The 17,336-nt window shown below is 38.4% G+C and overlaps 1 protein-coding gene across 1 annotated transcript in view; it reads right to left on the bottom strand.

Annotated features, from left to right (window-relative positions):
* Positions 1-2,357: 2,357 nt before the first annotated feature.
* PROSER1 (proline and serine rich 1) overlaps positions 2,358-17,336 on the bottom strand; it is a 17,775-nt gene continuing 2,796 nt past the window's right edge. Inside the window, exons 2-13 of the mRNA XM_009869627.1 lie at positions 16,924-16,989; positions 16,310-16,378; positions 15,785-15,879; positions 13,870-13,963; positions 13,291-13,401; positions 12,517-12,600; positions 11,510-11,588; positions 9,140-9,235; positions 8,974-9,018; positions 4,934-6,698; positions 4,123-4,270; positions 2,358-2,810 (exon numbers count right to left, since the gene is read on the bottom strand). Of these exons, the coding sequence (XP_009867929.1) occupies positions 2,688-2,810; positions 4,123-4,270; positions 4,934-6,698; positions 8,974-9,018; positions 9,140-9,235; positions 11,510-11,588; positions 12,517-12,600; positions 13,291-13,401; positions 13,870-13,963; positions 15,785-15,879; positions 16,310-16,378; positions 16,924-16,989 (2,775 nt within the window). The 3' untranslated portion in view covers positions 2,358-2,687. The remainder of the gene's footprint in view (positions 2,811-4,122; positions 4,271-4,933; positions 6,699-8,973; positions 9,019-9,139; positions 9,236-11,509; positions 11,589-12,516; positions 12,601-13,290; positions 13,402-13,869; positions 13,964-15,784; positions 15,880-16,309; positions 16,379-16,923; positions 16,990-17,336) is intronic.

A 17,336-nucleotide genomic window follows, 5' to 3' on the forward strand; every position in this document is an offset into this window, starting at 1 on the left:
CAATAGGAGTTTGGTGCAGTGCAGAACACAGACTACTCCTGAAGAGAAAAAAATTAATAAAAAACAATTTTACATCAGGAGAAATACTTAAGAAATTTAAACTTACCTTAGTCCTAACCACTGGAAAGTTAAATTTTGCAAAATTTGCTAACAACCAGAGAACCTGTTCCAGGCAAATAACTTGTCTGTTTGATGCTTCTTATTTGTTCACTTGTCTAATGCTGATTATGAGCTTCTATGTAAAACTGCGCCAGCCGTGCATGAAAAACTCTTTTCTGGGTAAGGTGGCTACACATACCACTTGGCAAGTATGTAATCTCAGGAGAAGAGCAGTTAATACAATGGATATTCACTACTTCTCAACTGTTTTTATTTGGAGAAACTGGGCTTCATAATCTCTTGGGTATCTTCGCGTTGAATGTTCAGATAGAAAAAACCAACCCATATCTCATGACCATCCAGCTGATGTTTTCAGAAACAAACTGTACAAACTGCTTACTTTTAGGGAAAACACTGCATATCAGCTGATATCTGGTACTTATTTTTGACTAGAAGGTGGTATGAATTGGTTTAAACTTTGACTGCTTGACAGGGAAACTAGGACTCAGAGATCAAACTCAGCACACCTCGGTAAAGTTACAAAATTCTTGTTGACTTTGAACTACTTTACATTCACATCATGGGACAAAAGCTGATTTACTCTCGAGAAGATACTTGTATTTTCTCCTCCTCCAATAGATCCAAAAATCTACAAAGAACAAGTCACAACAAGAATGAGAAGGAAAGTACAATGAAAGATGGTAGCGATGTTTTCTACAGCTTTCAGGTCAAGATACAAGGCATTGATTTTAAAAGCAGTTCAGAGTGGAGAATCACTAGAATTCAACAGGTTTCACCCCAAAAAATGTGAAAGTGCAGTATGTTATCTTTAAAGTAATATACAAATTCGATTATTAAAATGCAAGACTACCCAACTGCTGATAAAATAACCAGGACAGTATTTAATTTTTTAATCTAAATACTTAATAGGACATTTCTATTGCCATTCCTTAGGAAAACAATTGTATAATTCAGTATACAATTCTGCATTGTAAAGAAACGCCACAAGCAAGATCAAATATTACGAAGTGTCTTAGTAAAAACATGTTTATTCAGCTGTATATTACGCAAACATGTAAATAGTCAGCAAAGCCTTTTTGCCATGACTGTAAACTTTTTATTTAAAAAAACTGTGTTAAAAACCAATACAGGAATTTCAGTTAATGTTCTAAAAAAGTTTGTTCACATCTTGAAAGAAAATACATTAGCAACATCTCCCAGCAGAATTAATCTTTAAAAAAGTAAAACTCTAGGTGCAGAGCTTTTCTCCAGAATAGTATCCTCTAAGTTTTAATTTAATCACAGGATTGAATATCATTCATCTCTGTTGTCTCTAGAAAACAATTCAAGAGTTTATCTTAAATAGATGATATTCAATGATGTGTTACACATTGCCACAGGTACTAACATTTTCAGAAGAGTGCACAACTGAATTTCACTAACAAAGCAAGACCTTTCTATATGCTGCATTGTAACCCTTCCTAACCAATACAGTTAATTTAGCTATATGCCTTTAAAATTATGTGTTTTCCAAGGAAAAATACTAAAAAATCCATGGTCCAAATTCTGCTCCCACTTATATTCACAGGAGAACATAAGCACCATTGAGTTGTGGTTTATAGTCAAAAAGCATATAGAGAGTCAGTGAGTTTATGAGTATAAGGGAGAGAAGAACTTGACCCATGTCTGTAAACATTCACAAAAGTCTGCAGTCAAAAGTGCTGGATAGGCAGCCTACCCGCAGTACGATTAGTTCATTCACAGAGAGGTGTGGGGGCAGAGAAGGTTATGGAACATTATTTTAGAGGCAAATCAAAATGCTTTTGTGTACTTTGGAAAGACGCATTCTCAGCTAGCTAAACCATACTCCAGTAAAACATGATCCACTTCTACCCAAATACAGCACAGCATCATCTCCCAGCTCTCCTCTTCAGGTGCAGGCAAAGGAGTACTCAATTCAGCAGCAAGCCCGTGACAAGATTTCAAAGCGCAAGAAGACCTCCGCACCCCTCCGACCTTGCCTGCCCTTAACAAACCGCTGACGCTAACAGGAGATCCTCGCGCATACAAAGTAAAGATCCAAAGAACCATAAACTGACCTTGATCTACGCACACGCAAGAAGTGTGCATCTCAACAAAAGATCGTCTACAGCTCTAAGTATCTAGTTTCAGACTAGATTTCATTCTATATTAACCACATATATCATATAAAACATAACAGGATAGGTGCTTATACACACTATTAAGTATACTTGTTCTCCCTATTCGGCTTGACAGCCAATTGCTCTATGTACATAAACATCTGTTTGAATGCTCCTGATCCTGTCAGACACCAAGCATTCAACCCATAAGCTAAAAGGAGCGTCAAGGATGCTCAGCAAATTCACAGGATCAGACCCTGAATCAATTAAATGCGATCAACAAATTAGGTTTGACATCCGACAGCCTCCTGGAATCATTTTACCCTCACGTTTTCCCCCTCTTCCCCCAATTCAGATCGTGCTCACACTAACGCAGAGGCAGCCTTCAAAGTGAATAGTTTCAGGCTCTGTCAAGCAACCATCATAGTTTTTAAAAATGTCTGGAATTTATTGCCATCCACTCTGGGGCAGACTTGTCTGCAGTGAAAACTGTGCTCCTGGTGTTGACGGATAGTTAGCAAAACCTTCAGGCTGCGCTGTATAGTTCTCCAGAGCAGAAGCAGAATGTGCCTTCGAGGGAGAGAAGAAGTTAGGGAACAGCACTGATAAAAACAACACAACAAACAAAAATCTAAGTCAAGCAAAAATCTAAATCAAGCAAAAATTCAGGCACAATACTCAAGCCAAAACAAAGGATAATGTGAAGTACACAAACAACAGAGATGAGCAACACACATACACGTAGATGTTAAATTGTAGGGCAACTGCTGCTCTGAAATACCAGAGAATGAGGAAAGCAGATGGATTAAGAGGAAAAATTAAGCATTAATAGCATTTACTTTCCAGTGGAGGAAGTCACAGCTGATTTGGAAGGCACAGCTAATCAGGAGCTGTACTACTTCACTGACTTTGAACTTTCTTTATATTCATTGCTCCAACAGCTAAATGTTAATTTTAGCAGTTGGAACATGTAAACAAGAAATCTGAAGTTTCCTCAATGCAATCTGTATACCCAGATTCCCACAGAATAAATAAATTCCTGAGCTGTTAGAGCAGCATGGCCTAGCTTAAGTAATTTGCTTCTTCTGATCTATTTCGCTTGATATTCAAAAGACATCTGACAATATTCTGCATATTGAGCGGTACTTAGATGCATGCTTCATTTCTAAAACTGATGTGTCACAGAAGAGAGAAAACGTTAATTCAAGACACTCATTAAACTGCCTCTTTTAATATTTTATAGAGAAGGCGAAATTTCCTACTGGAATCCTTAAACTGTACAGAGGCCGTTTATAAGAAAAGGCAAACTAAACATCTAAATATGAACTCTGATGATCGTTTCAGTTAACTTATGTAGGTTGTTGACTGAAACAAGTAGTTTCATGAATAAGAGAGATGATGAAACTACACATTACCTAAAGCCACCTCAAGCTTTTATTACAACAATTGTGTCTGTGGGAACTATCAAGAGAAAGGCACAACAGCAGCAGACACAAATTTCAGACAGTCTGATTGTGTATGTGGAGAAAGGCACATAACTCACAACAAAGTGCAGACATTTTGCAGCTACACGGTCATCTCACTGCATTTAAAACAAACCGAGGAAAAATTTCACTTGCATTTCGCTTTTCTTTTTTTCTCCTCCCCATTTTACCAAGTTTTCAGAAGGGGTTTAATCACATTCATAATATCCAGAAGCACTGTACAGTGGCCTTAAGTAAAAGTTAATATGAGCTGGTTTTTAGCATCATACTCGTAATCAGTTCTCAAACAGGTTAGGGGCTTTAATCATTTACTGGCTTAAACTAATGCCAAGAAATTAATACACAAGTCTACACTCAATTACTAGAAGCAAAACAGTATTAACAAATAAGCATATTACCTGTAGTAGTGCTGACTGCGCAGCTGCACTATGCTGCAATTCCTGCAAGGAAGACTGTGCAGCACTTTGGGGAAAGCCAGGGATACCAGGGAGAGATAAAAGACCAGGAAAAACTGCATTTCCCGGTGTCTGTAGTCCAGAAGTCAAGCTGAAAGAATATCAAGATGTGGTTATCGTTAGGAACATTGGCATGTTTTATCCTGTCTTTCTCTCTCTATAAGCTTATGTCTACACAAACTAGAAAAGCACCTCTTTTTCTAAACCTCATCAAGGACAGATTTCCAAACAGAAGCCCGTTCTCTACCCACCTACAAATTATTCATGCACACACAAACCAAGACTGTTTGTAGCACAACTTAGAGGGGAACTCAGAAATTTCTGTACCTCGGCTGTGCCTACAATTTGCACACACAAAAAAGCTTTACAGACAAAAGTTAATGCTGAGTACTTCCTTACAATATAGGAATATCTAAGATACTGTCTGCTATTACCTGGATGTGTCAATGGATGCCCACGTGGAATCCATTCTTGTAAAAGCCTAGGAGGTGCCAAGTATCCTCATCTGGGAAATAAGATCACTCAGCACCTCACTGGATTAGACTGCTGTAATGGGGACTAGTGAGGACAACCTAATTAACAGCTACTCTATCAGTTTCTAAAGATAAGTAGAAATCTGCTGGTGAGCTAACTTTATAAATTAACTGCAATTACTAACTATGAGTGAAAATAATTGCTACACTTAAAGTAAAACTAGTGCTTTGCTCAAGAGAAAAAGAAATGGTTCTGACCTCCTTCAGAAACAGAAACATACCCAGCCTGTGCAACAAGTGCAGAGTTGAAGTTTGAGCTAAAGGCCGAGGCAAACCCTGGCAGGACCGGAGCCGGAGATGGGGCTGTGGCAGCTGCCGGCAACGGTGCAACTGCTGCTACTGCAGAAGATGCCTGGAGGCCAGGGAAAGAAGGGAGAGCAGGAGTGACAGAGGGTGTGTTAGAGACAGGAAAACCAGGGAAGGATGGGTTTGATGATCCCAGAGGTCCCTGGGCAACAGAAAAAAGGGAGGGGACAGCACTGGACAAGTTAAGCGAGAAGGGGGGAGCAGAGACTGTTGCTGAGGCGGCGAGTCCTGAGAGTACGGCGGCGGTGGAACTCACATGAGGGGCAGGCACGGCTGAAGCGGTTGTAGACGGAGCAGCTAACAGAGACCCTGGGAGAGTGACAGGTGGTGTAAGTGCTGGATTACCAGTAAAAGCAAAGTTACTGGTTAGAGACGTAAAGGGAGGAAGTCCGTTGAACACGGGGGCAATGGGAGCAGAGGAGCCATGTGGGGCGAGGGAAATGGAAGCCAGAGAACTGGAATTGTTTAGAGGAGCACTCAAAGAGGAGAGACCTGACAGCGCTGGATTCAGGGAACTGGGTAAACTGACTGGCACCGATGCTGCCGAGGTGTACGCTCGCCCGAGTGCCGACAGCCCTATAGGGCCATGAGAAGGGCCGGCCGAATGAGAAGGACCTTTGAAGGCCGAGAGGGTGGGACTCATGGGTTCTGTTTTGACCATAACAGGGATACTCGTGGCAGCTGGGGCTGATGAGAGCTGCTGGTCGGGATTAGTAGGGCTCGTGCCATGCAAGAGGGAGGCTGACGAGCCACAGTTGGCTGGCATAATAGATGGTGAAGTGGTTAAAGGTGACTGTGTAGGCAGTATTGGAGGAGTGGAACTAGAATTGGCTACAGATGGGGATGGAAGACCTGGAAAAATGGCCAGCCCTGGTGTGGAGGACCGCTGTGAGGTGGGGGTGGCTGATGGAGTGTAACATTTGTTGACAGAGGAAGTGGGAGGGTCAGAGCTTTGATTAGCAAGAGCAGATAAAGATGCAAGCTCACTTGTCATAGCAGAAGGTAAAGCAGATGAATTGATTAATGAAGTGTCATTTGATGTCAGAAACCCTTTTAAGACAGACAAAATTGGGTTAGGCAAGCTAAGTGAACCAGGAATGGTAGTGGCAGGAGAATTAGCAATTGTAGCTGGAACAGGACTAGAAATCCCTTGGGCGTTAGGAGGCAAGGACAAAGGGAGGCCAGCAAAAACTGATGACAATGGGGTGGGATTATTAGCGGAAGGAATTGAAGAGGCTGCAGAAAACGGGAGGCCAGCAAATGGTGCAGCAGCAGCAGATGCGAAAGCTTCACTAGGTGCAGGTGTGGCGCACGGCGTGGAAGACCCTTGCGGAGCTGGCGGAGCTGAGGGTATAGAAGCCAGCCCAGAAAAAACTGTAGGGATAGGAGTAGAGGTTGCACTATGAACAGATGTGACAGGAACACCAGGCAATGAAAGGGACTTGATGACAGTAGGGGTTGGGGTGGATGGCTGAGATGTATGGATGGAAGAGGAGACCTGTCCCGGGAAAACAGGAAGGACAGGGGTAGATATGCTCATCCCAGGGATGAGTGGAGTTGCAGGTGCTAATGGATGGCTTATTGCCTTGACGGGTGATGGGGTAGGGACTGGAGTAGCAGCAGGTGTTGAAGGATTAGAACCATGAGGAGTAAAGAGCTGATTCGCTTGTGCAGAAAAAGCTGCAAAGAAACGAAACTGGTAAGAATACTTGAAACCAGCAGAAATGTTTGAAATCAACATAAACACATTTTATATAGCATTTCAAAATATGATACACAGGCAATAGCTAACATACAATGTCTGTATATAAACAATGAACACTGGAGCCTATGAAAACAAAACAAAAAGGTACATACAAACACATCACACAAGTTGCACGTCATGTAGACTAATCCTCCTCCTTAAAACGCTTTGTGATATCCCTACCTCTTCATGATCTCATGCAAGACAGATACTCAAATATACTCCATAAGAATGCCTAAGTGACACAGGTAAACACCCTCCCTCTGGTCCCTAACATCTAGCAGTACCCAAACCAGGTCTAATATTCCATCGACATCAGATCACCTGGGCTCCTCTGCATCCAATCTCACTGAAGGTCAGAATTTCCTTCAGAACCAGTTAATTCAATGTATCATGATCTCAGAGAAGTTTAGTCAACAACTGAAGAAAGCTGATTTCAGGTGCTGGTATGTTTCTTGCCTTCAAAATCAGGTCATTCTCTTCAGTGTGTTTCCTTCAGATTTTGATTCTAAGAAGGTACACTTTTAAATTCATGTAACACACTACAGTATTAAATTAACATTGGCACTTGACTTTATCAACAAATATTTCTCTAAGTGTTCAAGTCAGGCGTCTATAATCGAGGCAAGCACCTGCCACTAGAAACACCAGCTTACATCAACCCTACCAACGTTAGACATCAGTCAGGCTGGAGGAAAACAGGCAGGCACACTGCAAATGGGGATGTGGAGACTGATGGAAGGAAGTTGCATTTATGAACACTGGCGCGTCAAGAGCCTTGCTATCTAGCCTCTATTTAGTTTCCTGTGGAATATGAATGTGTTAATTATCCTCTCAGACAACCCTCGTGCTATATTTTACTTTTTAAATAATCTGTTCAACTATAAGCAAATCACTGATCCAACCAGTCAAACTCATCACCTCTAAGTCTGTGACACCTTAGATTTCTCTCTTGCCCAAATTCTACATATACACACACTAACCTAAAAATGGAATCTTTAAAATCTTGGACCGCAGCTGATATGACAAATTCCTGTTTTATGTGTCCTGAAACCCTGAAACAATAGATTGAGTTTGCAAACAAACTATTCCCTTTTATATATTCTTTTCCAAAAAACCCAAATTGCTCAGCTCTGGATTCTGTTCTTTCCTCATCCTGTGTCCAAGCTGAAAACTCTCCTTAAGTTCATAGTTGTTAATCCTGACAGCCACAATAATCACCAGAGAAACAGAGCTGCAACAGAACCCAGAGCTGTTACTGAATTTCTCCTCCTAAGAGAAGATTTTGTTCCTTACACTGTATTCCTTTAGCTGTGTGAACTATGCATACTTAAAGGGGTATATATGAATAAAGAGATACTTTGAAAGAGCAACAGTTCTATAGAATCATCCCCAGGCATGGAGGAGAAATGTCAAAATTTATTTTTTTTCCCCCCTGCATATATTTACAGGAGCTAGAACCATCATGGTCATTCTGTCTATTTTGGGTATTCGGTATATATGTCCAACTCAACAGTCAGCAGATCCTCAGTTTCTATTTTTCAAGGCCTTTGTCTAAGTATTTCATAATGGGATTCCTTATGATGATTTGTACTGTGTACAAAGCATACCAAGTAACACACAAATAGAGACAAAAAAATAGTACACAACTCTTTGGCTTAAAGAATTGCATTTTAAAGCGTAAGACAAAAATGCAGGTAGACATTAACAGTCTGGGATAAGACGTAACAGTCTGGGATAAGACGTTCTACACACAGATTTCAACAAACTATAAATCAAGAATCTGTCTCTCTTGTATTCCTAGCTTTCCACTACAACTAATATATGAAATTAAATTGTGAATGAGTTTTCAAATAGAGGTCCTGAGTTTTAACAACTGCAAAGATATTACTGAAGTCTTTCAGTGCACTACATTGAAAAGCATATTTTCATTTAGTTTTTTACATGATTTATCACACTCTCATATGCTGAAGAATATAAATCTTTAATGAGCTAACACAAAAGACCATTACTTTAATGTTTCAATGCTTCCAAGTGCCAAATGCCTGAGATGATTTTTTTCTCAATTCTCAAGGGATCCTATTCCAACAGTAGTTAAATACTTAAAAGGCTTATGAAAATCCTACTAAATAAATAAGCTGATTACATTTTTTGAACAAATAACGACGACACAATTAACGCAAAAAATCCCCCTGTGGATTTGCAATTTACCTTGATTTTGGGAGGGTTTTGCCTGACTGGAAAGGTCCTCATTTTCTAAACAGAGAACAACAGCTTGTTATTTAATAGCAAATGAAACTCCAGCAGTGAACGACCTATTCACAACAATGAATTAGAAAAAATACCATCAACGTTTTTAAAGGTATGCATTCTTTACCTGATACCACTTGATTAGTAGTGTAGGGCGGAGGAGCTGGTAAGCCCGGAGCTATGACATTAGCCATTGGAACTAAGCCAGCATTGTTGTAAGCACCTAAAATAACAAATGCAATACACATCTCAGCCGTCAGAACAACTTGTATCTAAAAGAATCAGTAAGTGTCTTTTCCTTTAAAAGGACATTTTCAGGATTGTAAAACATTCCTTCACCAAAAGCCAGACCACTCAATCATGGAGGCTGGATGCTGGCTTTGCCAATGTCTGTCTGAATTACACGCACTGTGACTCAAATTTTAGCAAGGGCAATTCTCGGGAAAGAACGTGAAAAAGTCAGTTGCTTTCAGTTCCACTTTGCCAGAAAAACTCAAAGGACAGGAGTGCTTCAGAGTGTCTGCAGCATCATTTGTTCTTTTTCTACTCCAAACTTAAAGGCTATTGCAACTTTAAAGCCTTGAGAAGCAAAAGAGCCAGACACACATCAGTGGCCAGGACCAGCCCTCCAGCACTAGTCAGAAAATTCAGAGAAAACAGTCCCGTCTCAAATACTTAGTCTATCATCCTTCTATATTTCTTTATATGTTAAGAAATTCAAGTGTGTTCGCAAATTACTTTAATAAAATGTACTTACTGTACTTGACATATAAAAAAATATCTTTTTTCCTCCTTTATTCTTTGCAGCTATTCAAACTGTTGTACTGCTCTGGTACACAGTTCTGATGAAGAGCATCATAATTTAAATCACAGGAACATAAATACACTTCACAGTGGTCCTGAATGAATACTTTAAGAGCATAAGAACTTACACTTCACTGGAAAAAGTCACACTTGAACAATACTCAAAGTGCAGCAATTTGTCAAACACACCCTTCCGATTTCAAAGTTTCATAATAGTTCTACTCAATGTCAAGATTTCTTGCATGGCAACTCTTGGCTGCAAATCAGCAAAGCAACCAACAATCATTGCATCACCCAGGGAGGAAATGTTAAACCAGTACATATAAGAGGCAGAAACCAAAACACCATTCTGACCATTGCTTGAAAACAGTCACATTTAATAGTTTCAGGCCAGCCTGAGATCTCACAGAACATTTTAAATACATACAAATATATCATCAGTTCTGTTGTCATAGGTGTTTTTAAAAAAAACATTTTGCAGCATAACCAGGCCCTGGAATCTCAAAAGCTGTTTCACATCCTAACATGTACTAATACTTATATCCAGTCACAGGACAAATTTCGTGTCCTTACTTATTCTGGATATAATTTATTTAATATAAATTTGAACTAGTCAGCAAGTTTCCTGTACACTTTGTGAAGAGCAAGTAATTTCTAGGGCGCAAATCATCAGGCATACTTTAGCCACTGGTAGTGTCCATTTTTCCAAACAGACTATAAAGACACTTGCAGACATCAAACTGGTTAGGTGACTCACCTTTCAAGAGGCATGCCAACAGCTCTATCTTACTTTATTATCAAATACCTTAAAAACTCCCTGAAATCCCTAACATCAGCGAGAAGCAAGCTTCCTAACCAGAGCACTCCTTGTTTTGCAACACAGAAGATGAGGAAAAGCTTTCAGGTGCTTCTCAAAAAGATGAGAGTTGGAGGACATAAGCAGTCCAATCTCTTCTTTCAAAGAAATGGCAATTGCCTTGCTCCCTTCCAGAAATCTCTGGAATCAAAAAACTGATGCAGCAGAGCAGAGAGAGGGGAGGAGTTTATGAAGAAAGATTCATTCTTACCTAAGGCACAATGCTAGGCACAGTCAGACCAAACACAGGAAAAGGAAATCACTATATCCCTCCTGAGACTGAAATCTACATGTCTAAACGTCTCTTTTAGGGAATTGATTCCTCTCCATTGTCATGGAAAGAAAGTAAAGCTGAAGGCAACTGAGAAACAGATTACCTCTTCAACTGGAAAACAGGTTACCTGTCCTTCAGCAAGTTCATAGGTGTTTCCACCCAATTCAGGGCTGTGTCTGACAATACCCCTAAGTTGAGTACAACAGCAACAAGTCAACAGACTTGTTATGCCAAAGCCCAAACTTTGGTCAAACGCTACCATGAAAACACAACCTTAACATGCACAGTACTCCCTCAAATGAAATATCTTGTAATCTGAACAGGTTTGTGAATAATCCTTATGGGTGTTAGAAAAGTAAGTCAATATATTCCTCTTTTTATGAATTCTGCAGTCATGACACAAAGAGGTAGAAACCAGTACCCAGAGGATGCTTTAGGGAGCAACAAGCCAATTTCAGATAGGATTATGGTCAGAGAAACTGACACTTGACACTTGACACTTGTTATTTAAAAGGCAAACGGATGAAACAATAGCATCAAGCTAAAATACACAGTAGCCTTACTTGGTGCAATAGTTGCATGTGGCCGACATGGTGGGATGGGGTATGGAACTGGTTTGTGTGGATTGTAGGTTGATGGAGCCTACGGAAACAAAAAACAAACAGAAGAAGCAACAGTGAAAGCATTGTCTAATGTTTCTCAGACAAGAAGCTAACGTTCAGATACTACTACAGACAGCTGCTCTTCACTGGAAAAATATTTGATATCAAATGTCTTCATAATATCCATAGTGACTGCAAATATTGCACTCTTTCTGAAAAGACTGAAACAAACACCAGCAGCATACCTTTAGATTTTAATACAATACTAAACCTAAGTGGGAAAGGTAACTCCTTCCCGCCCTGTAGTCTTCATACTCTGCAGTCTGGGACTGATTTGTCATTTTAAAGATACAGAACATTTAAAACTAACAAGTACTTATGAAAGTACCCATCTCTTTAAAATAATACAGCTTAATGGGAAATGTGATAAAAGTGAAAATCTGGACAATACTGCAGAGGAGTATTACATTCATTGAAAGTTTTTTCCCATGTGCTTAAAAATTTTGAAATACAGACCAGACGTATTGTTAAGAAACAAGAACTTCCTTCTAAGGCATTATTTTAACTCAAATTTCCAAGATGCCAACATTTTTTACGGTCATGTGGGAACCCTCAGAGACTGTAATGAAAAATTGTATATATTTGTACCTAAAACATCTGTTAGCTCACAATGGACTACTAAAATTTTTAGGTTTCTCATACTGTAACTTACCTGCTTGAGAATCCTAACCACTTGAGAATCCTACCTCCCTCTCCCCCCCACCCCAATATAACCTAGAGCTTCTTTTTAAGTTAAATATAAAATATTAGGTCATATTATCTTCATTACAGAAGTTTAGCTTTGTTTAAATTGCTGCTCTACAGTTTTCTTGCAACATTGCAGCATTTTACATGAAAGCTTCATTGAATTGGCTGGTGGTTAGATTTTGTTTTAAAGTTCCACTTATTTGCTCCTTTATTGGACATACTGGTTTAGATGGTCCAAGTATACGGGCTGCTATTCCCTTTCCTTCATTAGTACATTCTTCTGTGTCCTTTTTGATAGGGGTTCCCTGAAACAAAAGAAAATTTAACTATTAAGTATTAATTTAGAAGCAAATCTTGCTACAGAATTTCTGTCATATTTGACTTTTTCTTCTATGTTACATTCAACTTTTTGAATATTCTGAAAGTGATACATAATCATGTTTGTTAGGAAATAGAAAGTGTGTTCTAGGCTTACAAATTGATAAGTAAGAGATTCCAACAGCTTGGTTTATAATATTGCAGCTTTTGTAAAGAGATGAATATTAAACAGCCCATGTTCCTGACATAATTAGAATTCTGCATTTTGACTTGTGGACATGGTAACTTACATTTTGCAGTCCTTTAAGTGTTCACAGGAAATACTTAACATGATCGTTCAAGAACTATGGGCAGTGACCGTATTAACTCATCTTATCAACCTACTAGTAATGCTCTTTACAGTTCTCCAGATTCTATCTAATATTGCTGGAGTTTACAATATTTTCCTTATATAAACAATATCTTATTTATGCTGGGATCTCTACTTGAAGCAGCACAGAAAGAATGGGCAAATAAAAAAAATAATTCCAGTTCCCTGTAAAAGTGTACAAAAAAGCCCAAACACTGCTTTTGATTCCATTCCTCCTTCCACATATACAAATGCTGGTTTTGGTTATACTATGATGAATCCTAAATCAAGAATGCTGTGAAAAGCAAAAGCATAGAATCATACTTACTGGAAAAATTCCATTTATGCGGCTCGGTTTGCCCTTGGGATAAGGGTTGCCAGGAATCATGCCACAGGATGATATCATAGCATGAGGAGCCTTACAACCAGTTTTTGAAGCCTGCAAAATAATCAAAAAAAGACAGTAATTGCTATCAGATTCAATGCTTAAATTAATTACTATTTCATGACACTTAGATTGTGTGAATCAACCTACACGGAACAATTCAAAGATTTGCTTCAAATCTTCTTCCCAAATGGTGCGAGGTTCTGCCAAAGTTCCCTTCGTTTTGAGTAACTACTTGGACCACCTCTGCTTCTACTGACTTAGTGTTAAGCACTTTGTGTTCCCTAAAACAAACACAGACTGTTTCAACACTGGTTGCAATTCTGTGTTCTCTTTTCCATAGGATCCTGAAGCCTGACAAAACCTTCTGTTTTGCACATGGATTACACAACTCTTATTTGTTTGCAGCTGCTTTTTTCAGCTTGCCTTCCAACAGCAGTTCCCAGCAGCCCTCATAGTAAGTCCAGACCCCACAACGACCATAAGGATGCAAACAATACTGAGAATACCGGAGCTGACTACCTGTTCAAGAATTCTTCTGCATCTTTTCTTCTCTGACATGTTAATTCTGAACAGATCTTCAATAAGGCGATAATTCTGAGCATCAACAATGTTGCTATAAAGACATTGACACACAATTACTGTCATTCCATATGCTTACCAGAAATAACACACTGCTGAAAAGTGATCACTTATTCACAGTACCCCAAATTACATAAAAACCTCAGAATTAGTTCAGATTGTAATATTATGATTAAAGTAAAAAAATATATACTTAAATATGAAGTTCATACCTGCAAGTAAAACACGGTAGTAGAAATAACTATCAATATGGAACAATGGATGACAATGGCTAAAATTTATGCAAAAATTAAGTTGACAAAATGAATTTTGCGTCACAACAACTCATTAATAAGCTTTAACTGCTACGAGTACACAATACCCAGCACGGCAGAAATCCAGCAGCTACTCAGTTTGTCACTTTTCTTACTAGACTGGTAAAGAAACACATTTTCATCTTATTTACTCTGGAATGAAAAAGACGAAACTCCTGGCAATTCTCTCCCCTTGCTCCTCTTCCAAAAATAACACTAGACACATCAAAGAGAACAATACAATGTGCAAGTACAAGGACCCTAATGCCTGATTCCACCTGTCTTTTTCAAAACCCTGACAACAGCACCTTTACTGCTGTCAAACACTGTCTGCCCCATCCAAACTACTGGAAGTACCATAAAGCCCCCAAATAAAGGACTTCTTAAAGTCCTTTATTATTAGAGGGTATTAGAAGAAATGGAATCAGCAGAACGTTAAACAAAAACATGAAAAATGCCTCAAAGAATGGTATTAAAATGTGAATGAACTTTCAGATTTCTTCTCCAGTTCTGATTAGCAAAGAAGTAGTACATTGATTCAGGTTAAGACCTCCATATTGTGACTCCCTTATTATGCTCTTGCACTGTAGAAATTCAACAGCTAAAGAAGTTACCACACTTTTCCCCCTCACCAGCTGTGTGTAGCTACTAAAGGGTCTATGAGCTCCAATCTCACTTCAAGAAACAAAAAGGGTTAATGTACCACTTAACTAAAAATGGTTAATGTACCACTGAACAGGCTAACCTGTTTTGTTTTGGTCTGAAAGACACTGGGAGCATTCATACAGCTTCTTAAAGCTCAACTCTGAAAGCAAAATCATGTCTCTATCTCCAGTCCTATTTGTTTTATGGATACAGTTAATTTATATGACTCAGAATGTTCAAGCTGGCTGGAAGATATAGCATTCATAGACAAGGCAGTCATACTTCATGCAAAAAAACCCAAAACAACGCAAAACAGGATAACACTTCATAGAATACATCTTCTAAACCTGGCAGAATAGTTCCAATATAAACATGAGTAAAAGGTAAATCCTTTGCTGCAGCTGTGTTCTGCAAAAAAATCCAACTTTCTATGTAAACGTACATTTAGAACTTCTATACATTTTCAGAGACATTATATCTGCAAATCAAATGTGTCAACCTAAAAGACCTGTTTACTCAACTCATTCTTACATATGCAATATTTCGAGGGCTTTTCAAATGCAAAAGGGTCAGTTCTCAGAATCCTCTGGTCTAAAGCCTTTTACCTTTCAGTGAGCGGAAATAAGCTTAAGGTCTTCTTCATTCTCTCCAAAATTTAAAGACCACTATAGAAATATTGGCAAAGCTGTAGTTTTCCAGCAGCCAGAAGCCCACATAGCCCACAAGAGTCAGGTAAACTATAGAACTTTGCACAATGTCTGCTTCTGATTCTTCTCTTTACAGCCCCACCAACACTGAACTCGTGGTTTACTTTAACTGCCCATAATGCTTCCTTCTAGAAGTATCGCAAGTTTTACATGCTAAATCATTAGTAAAAACAATATAACTTCAGGAAAGATGATATGAAAGATACTTACGAAGCTAAGATTTCAAGGGCAATAAGTTTATCTTTACTGAATGTGAAGCAGTTGAGAATATTAACCATTTTTGATGCAGGAACTGCCACTATTTTCTGACAAGTAAGCAAGAAAGAAAAAAGTGTTTATAAAATAAGACACTAAAATTACTTTAAACTCAGAATGATACTCAGTAATAGCTTCCTACTGTGTGTTTCAGTAAATGTTTAATACCCTCTCCCTCCCACTGAGAAGGAAACTTTATGTGCTAAATACTGGACAAGCAACTTGCCAAGAGCAAAAGAAATTAGGAAAGTATTGAGGGCTACATCAATTCTTGTGATACATAGCAAAATAAAAGATACTTTAGTCAGAAATGATACCCTGCTTAAAAGATTCATATTTTTTGGTATCATTGAAAAAGAAAGATGAAGAGGAAACTGAAGATTAAAGGGTAGATCAACTCATCAGTTGCAAACACAGACATCATAAAACCAAAATGAGATTAAGAGGGCAAATTTACAAGATTATGTCACAAGAACTTACATGTTGTAAAGCCTTTATTGCCTTGAGCTGTGGTTCAGCCCAGGAAAAGTATCTCAGTAACTCAACAACCTGCGACAGAAAGTCCTTCAATTAATCTTTTATACATATATATACTTACTCCTCTCTATTTGCATATATGTACAATTGTCACAGTAATAGAACAGAACTAAAAAAATTAAGTCTTTCTGAAAAAGCTTATCAACATTCAGTATCTCAAACAGCATATTCACCATATTCACCATATTTACCATACACAAAAAAAACCAGAAAAAAAACAGGGAAAAAACCTACATATTATCAAAATAAGTTGGATAGTTACTATATATCAGTTTAAAACTCATGTGCAAGATAACCCTAAATTCCATGATGATAAATTTCTCAAATTTTCCCCACACAAGAGGAATGAAAATGTAATGATTTTGATAATAAAACAACTTGGAACTATTATTAACAGTTTAATGCTAATCTAATAATGTGGAAATAAATCTCTCCAGTTAATAAAGAAAAAAGCTAATAAGATCAGCCTCAGTCTGACTGGAGACACTGCCTTTCTGTACTATCAAATACACAAACCCAACAGCTCCCACTAAACCCACAACAGTGTCGACTTTTACCTGTTCACTAGAAAAGTATCCATGAACATATTCAATAGCTTTTAATTTGTACTCAGTCAATACAGCCTAGAAGAGAAAATAAGATGCATAATTAGTCCCTCAAAAACTATAATAGCACAGCCATCTGCTAGATTAATTCATTAATCTAAAAAAATCTGACCTTGCAAAGTGACATTTGCATCACTTATACTGCAGTATTTCTGGTATAGTCCTTAGCTAAGTGCAAGAACAATGAAAAGCAGAGATGTAACTTAATTCTTCTGTTAAAGAAATCATTCAGTTTTTGATTTATTTCATTTTGCTTGGGGTTTTTTGTTGTTGTTTAAAAAGGTACTCTTCCTCTTGCCTTGAAGGTTTACATCGACTTTGTTAAACAAGATGATACATTTGATTATTCATTCAACCTCTTTCCC

The sequence above is a fragment of the Apaloderma vittatum genome, unplaced genomic scaffold (assembly GCF_000703405.1).
Source record: "Apaloderma vittatum isolate BGI_N311 unplaced genomic scaffold, ASM70340v1 scaffold16705, whole genome shotgun sequence".
Lineage (NCBI taxonomy): Eukaryota > Metazoa > Chordata > Aves > Trogoniformes > Trogonidae > Apaloderma > Apaloderma vittatum.